Source organism: Podarcis muralis, chromosome 15, assembly GCF_964188315.1.
Source record: "Podarcis muralis chromosome 15, rPodMur119.hap1.1, whole genome shotgun sequence".
Taxonomy (NCBI): Eukaryota; Metazoa; Chordata; class Lepidosauria; order Squamata; family Lacertidae; genus Podarcis; species Podarcis muralis.
In genome coordinates, this window is record NC_135669.1 from 29302852 (window position 1) to 29318562 (window position 15711).

Sequence of the window (15711 nt, forward strand, 5' to 3'; positions counted from 1 at the left end):
TAAACATGCACACAAAACAAACTTGGGCCTTTTTGTTCACAAACCTCGTGGTGCATCAATAAAACTGCTAGGACATTTGTAAAGCTAAGAGGATCTGGTATCATTTCAAAATGTATGAGGGCTGACCCCCTACTTTGCAGGGGCTTGGGCTAGATGGCTGTTGGGGTCCATACCAACTCTGCAATTCTATGATTGTTTTGGTGGGAGTATAGAATTGTAGAATGGGACACCAAGGGTTGTCTAATCTGACCTCCTGGAATCCAGGAATTGCAGCAGCAGAATCCTTGATAGGTGGCTATCCAACCTCTGCTTAAAAGCCTCTGATAGAGGAGAGTCCACCACCTTCTGAGGGAGTCCATCCACTGGCTGAGCAGCTCTTACTCCCAGAATGCTCTTCCTAAAGTTGGGATTGACTTTCTTCTCATTCAAATCCGTTGGTTTGGGTCGTCGTCGTCCCCACCCCAGAGCAACAGGAAACAAGCTTGCTTGATCTTTCATGTGACAGCCCTTCAGATATTTGAAGATGGCTATCATGTCCCCTCTCCATCTCCTCTTCTCCAGGCTAAACATACCCAGCTCCCTCAGCTGTTCCTCATAAGGCTTGGTTTCCAGACCCTTGATCACCTCGGGTCTGGACAATGTTCATCTTCCATGTTCCTCTCCCTCTGCTTCTCTCCTCTCCAGCATCCACTCCACAATGATGAGTGAGGATGCTGATTTCCCTCCTGAGACCTCTGCCAACCTGCTGGACGTCAACCTGGGACGCTTTGACTTTGAAGTCTCCGATTTCTTCCTCTTCGGCTCCCCCCTTGGTTTGGTGCTTGCCATGAGGAGAACGGTTCTGCCTGGCCTAGAAGGTGAGCCCAGTTGCTTTGGGGGGGGGGGAATTACCTGGAGGGGTGCTAAGAGGCAAGGGGGCAGTAGGGGGGCTCTGGAGGTGGCCTCCTTCAAGCGCGTCGATCACTTCTTTACGACTGATCAGCCTTAGAGCCTCGAACAAAACACTTTCCACACTTCTTCCAAAAAATTTACTGCCGTTAGCGCTTTCATTGGTCACATTTGTTTGTATTTACAGTGCCGAGTTGTCACAAGATAGCCAATTTTCAGTAACAGCTATTGATTTTCTTATAAATTAGTTACTGTACATTTGTGGTAGGTGAAGTTTTGCACATAGAATCATAGAATTGTAGAGTTGGAAGGGACCACGAGGGTCATCTAGTCTAACCCCCTGCAATGCAGGAATCTCTTGCCCAACATGGGGCTTGAACCCACAACTCTGAGATTAAGAGTCCCGTGCTCTACTGGCTGAACTCTCCAGCTTTTTGGTTAAGTAGTCATATATAAATAATCTAAATATACAAACACTCTAAAGGCTTTAAATTTCCTTCACCCTCACATTTCCATTAGTAAGGATGTGTAAAAAAATATTTTCCATGCAATATTCTTTGCTGCATATTCTTTCTTTTAGCTGCAGTGTCAGAGCATATATTTATTTTCTGAATGAATGAATGTGCAGTTAATTGTTACTGTGTTGAAGGATGCAGATGCAGAGAGGATTATTATTATTATTCTGGAAAAAGCAAATCCTGCTGTTTATGGGATGCACCCGCTCATTCAAGAATCCACTGGGCTGGCCCATTTCTCCATTTGACAGCTCAAAGCTGACCCCCCCCCCACCTCCGCTGAAGCCTCTCTGGGAATGTAGGGACAAGCTTGGCAGCTGTTTCTGTCCTGCTTCAAGACATTTTGTGGGCTCATTTCTGATGACTCTGGGGCTCCTTCCTCCCCTGCCTCTCTCCCCCTTTCCAGCCTCCCAGGTGCATCCCGCCTGCAGCCAGGTCTACAGCCTTTTCCACTCTGCAGACCCCTCTGCTTCCAGACTTGAGCCCTTACTGCAGAACAAGTTCCACCTCCTGCCTCCATTTACGGTCCCGAGATACCAGCGTTACCCACTGGGAGATGGGAAGTCCCACCTCTTAGGTACTTCTCATATTTCTCCGGTTTTCCAATTTTATTGGTTTCTCACCTCAAAAAGTGCAGATATAACAACAAATGAAAGAGGACAAAGAATAAAAAAATGTACAGCATCAAAGCCCAGAAGGGCAGAAGTATAAAGATAGAGCACATCTCCAAAGGGATAATAAAGTATTAACCTCATACAAAGATTTCCCTTTACAAACATTAAAAATAAAAATGATTCTCTACCTGTGAGTCCCATCATTATTGAGAATAAAGATTCTATGTAGACTTAAATGAGACATTTGCATACCCTGGTGGCACGCAGTAGCCACGTGCCGCAATATTCATGTAAGAAATAAAATCATGCCTTTCTTACTATAAGGTGACTTACAAAAATAGCTTAAAACAATAGATGATAGATAGATAGATAGATAGATGATAGATAGATAGATAGATAGATAGATAGATAGATAGAGTTGTACCTTGGTTCTCGAATGGCTTAGTTTCTGAACAAATCGGCTCCCGAACGCCGCAAACCTGGGAGTAAGTGTTCCGGTTTGCAAACGTTTTTCAGAAGCTGAACATCCAATGCGGCTTCCGCTTGAGTGCAAGAAGCTCCTGCAGCCATTTGGAAGCCGTGCCTTGGTTTTCAAACAGTTTCAGGAGTTGAACAGACTCCTGGAATGGATTAAGTTTGAGAACCAAGGTATCACTATAGATAGATAGATAGATAGATAGATAGATAGATAGATAGATAGATAGATAGCAAAAGGCTGCAATATCAGATAAGATCCAGTGGTACCTCGAGTTACAAACACCTCAGGTTACAAACTCCGTTAACCTGGAAGAGTTACCTCGAGTTGAGAACTTTGCCCCAGGATGAGAACGGAAATTGTGTGCCGGCGGCACAGTGGCAGCAAGAGGCTCCATTAGCGAAAGCACGCTTCTAATTAAGAACAGTTTCAGGTTAAGAACGGACCTCCGAAACGAATTAAGTTCGTAGCTAGAGGTACCTCTGTAGTGGCAAAATAGTAGCTTAAAAGACTCCCTCTTTCCCCGAATACTCAGCCAAAGGAAGGCATCTCATGAACACATGGTTTTCTGGGGGGACGGGGGACGAAGATGGACTGGAATAACACCTCCTGCCACCTGATCTCTCTCTCTCTCTCTCTCTCTCTCTCTCTCTCTCTCTCTCTCTCTCCACCCCTTGCAGCGGATGTCCTCCACTGCCACAGCGCCCTGTTTGCTGAAGATAATTCTGCAAAGCTGCCCTCCTTCTCCTTGCCAGGGGTCTCTGAGCCTGCCAACGCCACTCTAGGGAAGGGGCGGCGAGGGAGCACCGGCAGCAGCGACAGCGAGAGTTCTGGGTCGAGGGAGAGTTTGCTGCCTGCTAGCGTGACCCAGAGTGAGTCCCGCCCTCTGGGGGTTAAGGCAGGAGATCTCTCTCTCTCTGTTTCTGGTTGAACAAAAAATGGGAATCCAAGGTGCAGGGAATCTTGTGAGAAACAGGAAGCTTTGGGGCACAGTCTTGCTGATGCTGACCTCCTTTGTTTCCCTGCAGTCACATCTAAATGGTGGGGGGCAAAGAGGATAGATTATGCCTTATACTGCCCAGACGTCCTTACGGCTTTCCCCACAGTGGCTCTCCCCCATCTCTTCCATGCCAGCTACTGGGAGTCCACAGACGTGGTTGCCTTCATCCTCAGACAGGTGAGAGGGCCACTTTTTTCTACCCCTCTACCTTGGGGCGGATGTAGAATGGAGGATGGGAGAACCATGGAACCTGGAGGGGGGGGGGAGGTGGAATATAAATGTAATAAAAAATGAATAACAACTTGGGATCAGTTTATCTGCAAGATTGGCTTACCCAGTTCATGACCACTCGACCAGTTTGATTGACCGAACTAGTACTGTTTACAAGTGCCAGGCAACACCCACGCTGCAATTTGTAAGCAATCGTTCCTTTTTTGTGGCAGCACCTGCCCTACGGAACTCCCTGCCTCTTGACCTTCACTTTGCTCTTTTGGGCGCCTGCTAAAAACATTCTTGGTTAGACAAGTCTACCGAGATGTTTAGAAAGCTGGTGTGAGTTTTAACCCATTTTTAAAAACTTTTTGAATGTCTTAAATCATTGTTCATTTTTATTATCCATAATTTAATTGTTTAATTTTTTTTGCAAAGCCCCTCTTTAATGAATTATATGAATTTTATGGAACAGAATGGATAAATAAATCCATCAGGGCACCTTGGAATTCCTTGTTCCATGCACGCAACAACCTAGTTGAATCCAGCCCATTATTATAAAGAAAATGATGCCATCTTGCGTGGCTGTTTCTGCCGCCGAGGCTGCCGTCCCTCTCAGATGCCCACATTTCGTTTCAGGTGATGAGATTTGAAACCACCACTGTCAAGGAGAGTAACAGCTTGGACCCAGCGATGCTCAGTCCTTCGAACCCCCGAGAGAAATGGCTGCGCAAGAGAACCCAAGTCAAACTGAGGGTGATGAGCGCCTTTTCATTCATTCATTCATTCATTCATTCATTCATTCATTCATTCATTTTATTTCTATGCTGCTTTCCCACACATAGAGAGAAATACGGTACCCACCACAGCTTACAACAAAGAAAACAGGAGTGCATTTCTTTCCTTTTCAGAATGTGACTTCCAACCACCGATCGAACGACGTCATCGCGGCCGAAGATGGCCCCCAGTCCCTGGTTGGCCGCTTCATGTATGGCCCCCTTGACATGGTGGCCCTGACGGGAGAAAAGGTAAGCCCCCCCCCCCCCCGGTCTTCATTCTTCCTGCTAAGGCTAATTGGAAACACAGGGGTGTGTCAGCCATGCAGTGAAAGAGACTTCAGAAGGGGACTTTGTTCTCAGAGGGAGGCTTCTTACTGGTGGGACGGCAGAGGAAGAGCAAGGCTGCCCACCCTTAGCATTTTTAGCAGGTTCCGTATTGCACCAAAGTGCAGAGTCTAAGGGAGGCAGCTCCTGGGTGGCAGCCCTTTGATTTAATGGCTCATTTAAATCTGCCTGCTCTTTGCCACGCTCTTCACCTGGGCAAAATTGCAGCACTCAAAGCTGGGAAGTAAATTGGGGAAAGAAGCTGGTGCTGCCTCCCCACCAATTATGATGATGATGATGATTAATAATAATATACTTCCCTATACCTGGGGGTCTCAGGGTGGTCCACAGAACAAAATAAAGATATAAAACCATAAAATACCTAATAAAAATATAAAAAAACCCAATAGCCTCCCCCCCCCAAAATAAAACATTTTAAATGGGCATAGGGTGTAAATCAGATCAACCAAAGGCCTGGTTAAGAAGGAACGTTTTTGCCTGGCACCTAAAGGTGTATAATGAAGGCGCCAGGCGAACTTCCCTGGGGAGAGCATTCCACAGGCGGGGAGCCACTGCAGAGAAGGCCCTGTTCTCGTGTTGCCACCCTTTAGACCTCTTGAGGAGGGGTCACATGAAGGAGGGCCTCAGAAGATGATCTCAGGGTCCGGGTAGGTTCATATGGAAAGAGGTGGTCCTTGAGGTATTGCCGTCCTGAGCTGTTTATAGGTCAAAACGAACACTTTGAATTGGGCCCGGAAACTAATTTGGTAGCCAGTGCAGTCAGACCAGGATTGGTGTAATATGTTCAAACCATCTTGCTCCGGTGAGCAACATGGCCACTGAATTCTGCACCAGCTGAAGTTTCCGAATCATCTTCAGAGACATCCCAATGTATAATGCACCAATATCACAGCCTGCTTGGCACTAAAGTTGCTTCCCACTCCTCTTCCACTGCAGACTGGGGCTTATGGGAGTTGTACTCCAAAAATATCTGGACGTAGGGTGCTTGTGACACAGACCTGGTGATGCCCCGACAGAGAACAACTGCTGGGGAGTGGGGGGGGGGCGGGTCTCAGGAGAAACAGCTGTGGGTCTGTTGCCACTGTACCACAACATCCAGCAAGGATCGTTTGATGCTCTGAAATTGAAATTGAAATTTAAAATTGAAATTGAAATTGAAATTTGAAATTGAAATACTTTCTTGTCACTTGTATAACTTGTATACAGTGAGATTACACGAACACCCCCCCACTCAGCTCTCTTAGTCTTAATTCCCCTCGTTTACTGACGCACACCCGCCAAACCCGAAAGTCAGTTGCCCTGTTGTTATCTTTTCATTCAGCGGCCTAACAGTCCATGGATAGAAGCTCTTCTGGAGCCTCCAGGCCCAGAGGCAATCTATCTACATTCCTCGTCTGTTAGGGGCATTTGGCCCCTGTGAGAATAGTGTGCTGGACCAGATGGGCCATCATCTTGACCCACCAAGGTTCATCTTTCGTTCTTATGTGCTCCTGCTCTCTGACTGGATAACAGGAAGTGCATCCAGGTGTTCTCTTCCTCCTCCAGGTTGACATCTTCATTATGACAGAGCCCTCTTCTGGGCGCTGGGTCTACTTTGACACGGAGATCACCAACAGCAGCGGGAGGGTCTCCTACAACTTCCCTAAAGAGAAGAGGCTGGCGGTGGGTGTCTACCCCATCAAGATGGTGGTCAGGTAAGGCCCAGGGCTTGGGAGGTTCTGGGAAGGGTGTCTGTGTGCCATGTTGGGGGGGGGGTGCAGAAGAAATGCTCAGCGGTTGGAGAGAACGCGGTACTTGCTTTTTGCCCCCTCCAGGGGCGACCAGAGCACAGCCGTCAGCTACCTCACTGTCCTCCCCCGGGGGATGGAGTGCGTGGTTTTCAGCATCGATGGGTCCTTCGCAGCCAGTGTCTCCATCATGGGCAGCGACCCCAAAGTTCGGGCCGGTGCAGTTGACGTTGTCAGGTGAGGGGCTCCCAGCAAATTATTCTGTGGGCAGAATTAATTCATACTCAGGCCGGGTGGAGGCTCAGTTGACCTTGGGAAACCCTAGAGGCTGGACCATGAGAACAGGCCAATGGATCAGGCCAATGACCCACCCCAGTCCAGCATCCTTTTCTTCCAGTAGCCACCCAGAGGCCTGTGGGAAACCATCAAGCAAGACCCAAGCACAAGAGCCCCCTCCCCACCTGCAGTTTCCAACAACTGGAATTCAGAAGCATTGCTGCCTCCAGCTGTGGAGGCAGAACATAAGCATCATGGCTACTAGCTATTGATAGCCTTCTCCTCCTCCATGGATTTGTCTGATCGTCTTTTAAAGCCATCCAAGTTGGTGGCCATCACTGCTTCCTGTGGGAGGGAGTTCTGTAGTTTAACTTCGTGCTGTGTGAAGGAGGACTTTCTTTTGTCTGTCCCCAATCTCCCAATGTTTCCTACAAGAGAAGGAGGAAAAGTTTCCCCTACCCTCTTGCTCCATGCCTTGCATAATTTTTCTCCAAACTGAAAAGTCCAAAATGCCACAACCTTTCTTGATAGCAGAGTTGTTCCATCCACTTTTGGGTTGCCCTTTTCTGAACCTTTTCCAGCTCTACAAAATGAGCACTCTGTGATTTGAGCACCTTCTCTCTCTGTGTGTGTCCCCTGCATACTGCAGACACTGGCAAGACCTGGGCTACCTGATCATCTACATCACAGGGCGCCCGGACATGCAGAAGCAGCGGGTCGTCTCCTGGCTCTCTCAGCACAACTTTCCCCAAGGGATGATCTTCTTCTCGGATGGGCTGGTCCATGACCCCTTGAGGCAGAAGACCATCTTCCTCCGCAACCTGGTGCAAGAGGTAGCTGACAGATGGGTGGGGAATGGAGGGTGGGTGGGGGTGGGGTACAAATGCAATAACCAACAAACCAAACAAACAATATCTATATATCTACAGCATATATAGATATATTCAAGCAATCCCCCTTGATATAATGCATTATTTATTTTTATTTTTTAAATAGACACATTTACTGGCCCACAAGTATATGCGTTTTTGGGGCACTTTTTTGTCGTCGGATAACTTCAAAATTCAGAGAAGTGAGAGTTTTGTTTCAGTTTTCAAAATTGTTTCAGGAAGTTCAGATCAAATCCACACCCATCCTTAGTTCGGGTTGGGGTGGAGGGCTTTGCCGACTGGGCACTGACCTTCCGGTGCAGTTGGCAGCAGCGTTGGCTCGGATGAATATCTCCTGCTCAGTCCTGATGCTTCAAACTGCCTGCAGGGGCAAATTTTGGACATTAGGAACATACGAAGAGCTTGCTGGATCAGGCCAGCAGCCCATCTAGTCCAGCATCTCACAGTGGACAATCAGATGCTTGCAGGAAACCAGTAAGCAGGATCCGAGCCCAAGAGCCCTCTCCCCTCCCGTCATATTCAAAAGCATTGCTACTTCCAGCTGCATGTCTAGCAGCCATTGGTATCCCTCTCCTCCATGAATTTGTCTCTTGTATACCCCTTCTGTCCCTGGAGAGAGTACGGAGAGCGTGTCCATAGCAGCTTCAAGGCCTGAGATAAGTGAGTCAAAGAGGCAACCAGCCAAAATGTGATGAAAAGGGGCTGAAGCTTTGTCATTTCTCCATCCTCTCCTAGTGCCACATCAAGATCTGTGCTGCCTATGGCTCCATGAAAGACATCTCTGTTTACAACGTCCTGGGTCTCTCCCCCTCCCAGATCTACATCGTTGGACGGCCAGCAAAGAAATATCAGGCTCAGTGTCAGGTGACTTTGTTATTTCTTTGTTTAGAGCAGTGGCCCCAGAACCTTTGGGGGCCACCACCCCTTTGGTTCCGTCAATTCATCCCTAGTGTTCCCTGTGCTATATATATATTTAAAAGCTCCATTCACAATATCGCTTTACATGATCCACTAAGGACGATAATAACCCAATGAATGAATGAGTCAATTTCGGTGACTGACCAGGATGAGCACCCCAATAAAATTCAAAACAGTTGCACTTAATTGCACATTTATTCAAAACCCCATAAAAAGTATTTTTCAGACTAGCAGTTTGTGCAACTCACTGAGCAAAGTAATTATGCAGCACACAATTCAAAGCAATAAGAATTAATTGCACGTTTATTCAAAATCCAAATGAAACTAGTTACAGGCAGGTAGCCGTGTTGTCTGCTGTAGTCAAAACAAAATAAAAAAAATTCCTTCCAGTAGCACCTTAGAGACCAACTAAGTTTGTTATTGGTATGAGCTTTTGTGTGCATGCACACTTCTTCAGATACTGTTTAGTTTAATGGAGTAAGCAAACTGGATGAAATTGATCCAGTGCCCTTCTACTATCTGCTTGCCTCTTAGCCACCTCCCTAGGGAATCCTGCTGCCCCCCAGGGGGTGGTACCGCCCACTGTGGGAACCACTGATCTAGCCGAAAAGCAAGACAAGGGAATCTCATAGAATTTAACTGCACTGCAGCCCTATTTGTTATTGTTGTTGTATAACTGTAAGATTATTGCATAATCTGTGAGGAAGGGTAGGACCCTACTTTTCTGCATTTGCCTCTCCAGTTACTGACTAAGTTCATGTGAGAGTTGACTCTTTGCAAGGGGCAGGTCCAAAGGGTGAAAAGGACAGTTGTGAATGGGCTTCTGTTCCCTTGCCCTGGGCGCTTTGGACTTCAGGAAACAGCACCTCAGTCCTCACATTCTTGTAACAATAACACTTTATTATTTATACCCCGTCCACCCGGCTAGGTTTCCCCACCCACTCTGGGCAGCTCCCAACAGATTAAAAACAGAATAAAATGTCAAACATTAAAAACTTCCCTAAACAGGGCTGCCTTCAGATTTCTTGTAAATGTCTTATAGTTGTTTATTTCCTTGACATCTGATGGGAGGACATTCCACAGGGCGGGTGCCACCGCTGAGAAGGCCCTCTGCCTGGTTCCCTGTAATCTCACTTCTCATAGTGAGGAAACCGCCAAAAGGTGCTTGGAGCTGGACCTCAGTGTCCGGGCAGAACGATGGGGGTGGAGACGCTCCTTCAGGTATACTGGGCTGAGGCCGTTTAGGGCTTTAAAGGTCAGCACCAACACTTTGAATTGTGCTTGGAAATGTACTGGGAGCCAATGCAGATCTTTCAGGACAAGTGTTATGTGGTCTCTGTGGCCACTCCCAGTCACCAGTCTAGCTGCCACATTCTGGATTAGTTGTAGTTTCCGGGTCACCTTCAAAGGTAGCCCCACATAGAGTGTGTTGCAGTAGTTCAAGCGGGAGATAACTAGAGCATGCACCACTCTGGTGAGACAGTCCGCGGGCAGATAGGGTCTCAGCCTGCATACTAGATGGATCTGGAAGACAGCTGCCCTCAACACAGAATTGACCTGCTCCTCAATGGACAGCTGTGAGTCCAAAATGACTCCAAGACTGTGCACCTGGTCCTTGCTCCATTCAGGACCATACCTGCCTGCCCCCTGCCCCCCCAAACAGTACTTCTGTTTTGTCAGGATTCAGCCTCAATCTGTTAGCCAATCTGACTGCCTCCAGGCACTCAAACAGGACCTTCACTGCCTTCACTGGTTCTGATTTAAAAGAGATGTAGAGCTGGGTATCATCAGCATACTGATGAACAACCAGCCCAAACCCCCTGATGATCTCTCCCAGGGGCTTCATGTAGATGTTAAAAAGCATGGGGGAGAGGACAGAACCCTGAGTCACCCCACAAGTGAGAGCCCAGGGGTCTGAACACTCATCCCCCACCATAACTTTCTGGTCCAGGAGGAAGGAGCGGAACCACTGTATAACAGTGCCCCCAGCTCCCAGCCCTTCTAGCCGGTCCCCTTTGCCCTCCAGAAGCATCATAGAATTGTAGAATTGGAAGGTACCCCAAGGGTCTAGTCCAACTGCCTTCAATGCTGTCGATTTCTGTCCTTCTCTGTTTCCTCTTCCTTCCAGTTCCTGAGCGAAGGCTACGCAGCCCACCTGGCCTCGCTGGAGTCCAGCCTGCGCTCCCGCCCCAAGAAGAACAACTCGCGCATGATCCTGCGCAAGGGCAGCTTCGGCCTCCACTCCCAGCCAGACTTCCTGCGCAAGCGGAACCACCTCCGGAGGACTCTCTCCGTCCAGCAGCCCGACCCGCCTTCCCTGACCCCCAAGCCGGAACGGGCCCAGAGCCAGCCTGAGTCGGACAAGGACCATGACCGGCCCCTGCCCCCCATTGCGTGGGGCAGAGGGGGGATCCCCAAGTTCGAGTCTGCCCCATAGCGGGCATTGGGGAGGGTGCCGTCGTGGCTCCTGCGTCCTGTGATGAGCGTGTTGGGTTCCGGCACTTTGAGAGCCGCCTGGGCGGCTCTGGGGTCCAAATTGGGCAGGGAAGGGCCGGGGGGGCTCCCCCAAGCTCCAATGGTGTCTGTCTTCCGAAGGGACACCCCTGCGTGCTCCCCTATTTGTGTATCTGCTGACGAAATGTGGAGAGCAGAGAAAACGGGGCATGCCTGCTGCGGTTTCTGGAGGTTGGTGCGTTGGGCCGGCAAATGAGCTGTACATGTATACTACATTTTGAAGCGTGCAATAAGGGGTCCGGCTCATACCACAGGGGACCCCAGGCAGCACCTAAACCTGCTTTTCAAATAAAAAAGTGCAGGTTGGTTTCCAAGCCCCATGGCTGCACCGACAGTGGAGACAACTCTCTCGGGGATGGAAGGAACCCATCCAAGCACAGAGGTGGTCAGCAGGCAGCTTTGCAGAGAGACTCTCTGAAGTGCCTGAAAGGTCTTTTCCGTTCCAGCGGCCCATTGATATAGCCGGCCTCAGATTTCCATGTTTCTAAAGAGACGGAAAACAGACAGGGACATCAGCAAAGAAGGAGGCGAACGTGGCTTCTTTCCGGAAACATTTACGGAAGGAAAATTCCCTGGATAAGAGGAAGGCAAAGGTGGCATCTGCTGCTTGAAGGGGTGTCTGGCTTTTTTCCAGCTGTGGCGCCTGCGTTCTCCTGCCACACGGTTGGGCGTGTTGGTGGCTTGTGGTTTTGTGGACAATAAACCCCACACTGGAGCAGTCCATTTGATGAACCAAATATCGTTAGGAGTGTGTTATGTGCCCCTTCTTCTTCTTCTTCTCTCCTTCGCCCCCATTGGGATCTCCAAAGCACCCCTCAGTGCTGCTGCCACCCTGTGTGTGTGTGTCGAAATTGTGCGCGCTGCCGTTGTGTCTTGTGGAACGTGGTCGGTTGTGGCAAGTGTTTCCAAGTGAAAGGGGTGGGTGGGGAGTGCATGTGTCGCCTGTTCAGTGTTCAGTGTGGATTTCAAACGGAAAAGGCAAGGACTTGCTCACACCTGCGCTTCCAAGTCTGATGTCCTAAACACACACACACACACACACACACACACCACAACCATACATCATACACGCCAACACACACACACCATACCCAACACACTCACATTCTCTTTCCCGGCTCTTGGGTGCAAACCCATGGCTTTTTTGGGGGTAGGGGACCTCCATGGCATCTGAGTAGCCCAGTTTCACTAAGCCAAGGTGTGGAAAGAGAGAAATCTTTACATAGGGGAACAGGATGGGGTGCCAAATGGCGTGCCCTGTAACTACCCTGTGTGTGCAGTGTATATTATCTAATGGGGGCCTTTCGCACGACTTCCACTGCTGTTGTTGCACAGCACAGGTTCACATTTTTGCACTTGGTCTGTTTCGTTTGCTGTCCTGTAAGAAAGGAAGTGGGGAGGGGGACTTGAACTCATCACCCAGATCTTGAGCTTCCATTCTCAAGAGGCGCTCAGGCGATGGTTAGGTCTGCTGGTCCTGAGGGGTGAGAGAGCTGGGCTTCCCTCCTCAGCTCCATCCTGAACTTTCTCTCTGTGGAGTTTGTTTCAAAGGTCTTAGAAAGCAAGGTCACCCAAAACACTTGCAACTTCCTCTTTAAAAAAAAAAACCCTCCTGCTGATGTGATACCATGATTTGGAGTGAGTCAGCGGTGGTCTCGTAACTTGGAAGGTACTGCAGACCCATTTCAAAGCTTTTAGTGCTCCAGGCTGAAAAACTCCAGGGGTAGGGCTGTGTTTCTGTGAAAGTTTTTGACTAATAATTGCTCCAGTGGGAAAGCAGCATCCCTGAACCAGTTTCAAACTGGCTGGAATCATAGGATTGCAGAGTTAGAATTCATCTGGTGCAACCCCCTGCAGCAACACTGCAGTGGTGTCTCCTTCAGATCCCAGCCCTGAGCTTGGAGCTGGGGACAGATTGTCCAGTGATTATCTCAAAGGACCGCATTTCAAACTCTGAACTGCTTGAACTTTGGGTTGCAAAATGCAGCATCAGCAGCATCTTAGGACACAGTTGATGACCATAGAGACGTTCCCTCTATGCCTATTGAACTTCTGCCATGAAAGGCAGAGGGGTGAGATCACCTAAGCAAATGAAAACCAGTCTGGACAGTCAAACACAGCTGTAGTTCTTGATAAAACTCAGGCTGGGTGATGAAGTTGCAAGCACCAGAAGATTATGGCCCCTCCAATGCTTTCAAGAGCTGGTGTGCCAAGGAATGGTGGTCTTGGGGTGGCAAGGCTCTTCCTAGCCCTGACTCTGAGGAGTCTTGTCCTGCCACAGATGTGAAGTCCTGGGTGTCCTCTTTGTGCAGAGAGGCAGGAGGGTTTCGGGGGGCGTTCTGAAGTCTTACAGTCTGCATCAATGTACAACTCTGAGTTTATTACATGGACAATCAAAACAGGAGGAGGGGATAAAGACTTGTGTCCTCCCCCCACAAGCGGTGTACATTTTGGTGTGGAATTGTGTGTTTTTCTATTATATATATAAAAAATAATCCTCTGACAAATGGAGTCCTGTCAAACGAACACCTTCTCTGCCTTTTTGGTATCTGTACTTGGAAAGGGTCCTTTTCTCACTCTCTGTCCTTCCTGCTGAATTTCTGCGACCCTCTCAGCACACGGATCAAATAAAACCACTCTACCTTCTCACTCAGGACTGTGTGGCTCTTTCTGGTTTGCAGTTCTTTGTTGTCAGACTGTGTGTGTGTCAAGGTATGGTCTGCTCCTCTTGTGGGAATGTTGAGGATAGTAGGAAAGGATATATTGAATAAGTATTATCTTTCATTCACTCACGCTAGTGAGTGATGTAGCAGAGCAGATTCCCCTCAATATAGCAGGAAGCCAGTTTGCAGATTCGTTTGAATCTCTTTGGTTAAGTAACCCAATCTGGCTTGCGCAGATGGATTATTCCTGGTGACCCCTTTTATCCCTCTTAAAAGAATAAAGGCATAAAGTAACCAGAGGTTTACTCACATTTCAGTTCACGATTTGATCCCTGAAAGGCAGACTTTAACTAGCAGTTACGTGACAAACTGTGAGTTCATCTCATATGGAGATTGAGCTCAGGTCCTGCTGGCTGAGAGCCAGCAGACAGCAAAATTACATTAAGAGAACAAAATGGCTGCAGGAAAGCAGCATGGCAGCAAGAGAGCAGCAAGAGAAAGCCAATAGAGAGAAAATGGCTGTGTAACTCAGCTCTTTTATGGAGTCAGCCAGGGCCACATCCATCTCCCAGATCACATGCAGGGAGAGGATGCTCCAGACCAGTGGAAGAGGAAGTTACACTGACTGGAGTAACATCCCCCTGCCTGTGCCCACTCTAGGGAAATAAGGAATGTTGTACTTGACTGTTCCAATGGATTACATCCCAGTAAAGAAATCCTCCAGGCAGTATTCATCTATGGAGCTCTTCCCCCATGGGAGGCTGTGATGGCAGCCAACTTGGATGGCTTTAAAAGATGATTGAGAAAATGAATGGAGGAGAAAGTTGCTCTTGTGACCAGGTCCTGCTTGCGGGTTTCCTGTTGGGGGCATCTGGTTGGCCACTGTGAGAACAGGATGCTGGGATAGATGAGCCATTGGCCTGATGTTAAGCTCAGCACCTGGTTAGAACCTCATTTACTGTCAGGGCTGTTGGCCTCAGTTTTCCAGGCTCCCTCCTTCCTGAAAATGTGTGTTTGAGAACAGAGGTCTGCCCTACACTTCCATGGTCAGGACAGCAACTCACTAGTTTCCAGCCCGTTTGGGGCCTCTGCCCCCTTGGCTCCATTAAACTCATACCCAACACCCCCTCCCCTCCCCTCCAAAAAGCATAATTCAGAATAGCTGTTTGCATGACCCCACCAAGTAAGATAATACCACATTGGAATTCAAAACTAGGACAATTAATTGTGCTTTTATTCAAAGTCCAATTGAAGTTAAAACAAGTCAACAAAATGGATGAACTCAATCCAGGTTTGGTAAAGCTGCTTGGAAATAGATGGTTCTTTATGTGAACAAAAGAACCCTCAAATAGTGTAAATTATATCATTCCAGCAGCTAAGAAAGGGGCACTTGCTGACTTCAGGGACCACTTTCTGGGAGAGCCCTTCCCAGAAGGCAGGTTGTCTGCTTGATGGGCAGAGAATCCCTTGGATGAAAAGTCTGTTCAGCAATGAAGGGGCCGGAATTCGAGGTGGGGAAAGAGAGAGAGGAGGCCCATTGAAGTGGCAAAGGGCTTGCTGAGTTTCAGGCTGCGTTTTCCTCATGAGGTCTATGCGCTGGTGGTAGTGGCAGGAATGGCTGTGGTATTCATAACACTATCTAGATATGACACAAGATCCTTGGCCCACTGAGCATTTGAGTCAGCACAGGCTGACCTCCCACTATTGAATATAAACCTGTCAGGGAAAGAAACAGACATCATTAGTGTGTCACTGAGTATGCTCTTTGAATTGTCCGTTTGTGTGAGGACCCCTCTTCTCTTGAATCTGGAGAAACAGGCGGGGAGTTTGCCTCCCACGTTAAAAGGCCCCAAGCCCACCCTTGACAGGGTGTAGAGAGGAGGGAGAAATTTCTCCT

At 48.4% G+C, this 15711-nt stretch overlaps 1 protein-coding gene across 2 annotated transcripts in view; it reads left to right on the forward strand.

The window, feature by feature from the left end:
• Positions 1-13804, forward strand: part of PITPNM3 (PITPNM family member 3) — a 70586-nt gene extending 56782 nt beyond the window's left edge. For both annotated transcript variants that reach the window (XM_028708336.2, XM_077919354.1), the window contains exons 10-20: positions 685-857; positions 1810-1980; positions 3173-3364; positions 3521-3669; positions 4342-4458; positions 4614-4730; positions 6372-6520; positions 6641-6790; positions 7479-7662; positions 8455-8583; positions 10766-13804. In XM_028708336.2, the coding sequence (XP_028564169.2) occupies positions 685-857; positions 1810-1980; positions 3173-3364; positions 3521-3669; positions 4342-4458; positions 4614-4730; positions 6372-6520; positions 6641-6790; positions 7479-7662; positions 8455-8583; positions 10766-11074 (1840 nt within the window). In that variant the 3' untranslated portion in view covers positions 11075-13804. The remainder of the gene's footprint in view (positions 1-684; positions 858-1809; positions 1981-3172; positions 3365-3520; positions 3670-4341; positions 4459-4613; positions 4731-6371; positions 6521-6640; positions 6791-7478; positions 7663-8454; positions 8584-10765) is intronic.
• The last annotated feature ends 1907 nt before the right edge of the window (positions 13805-15711 follow it).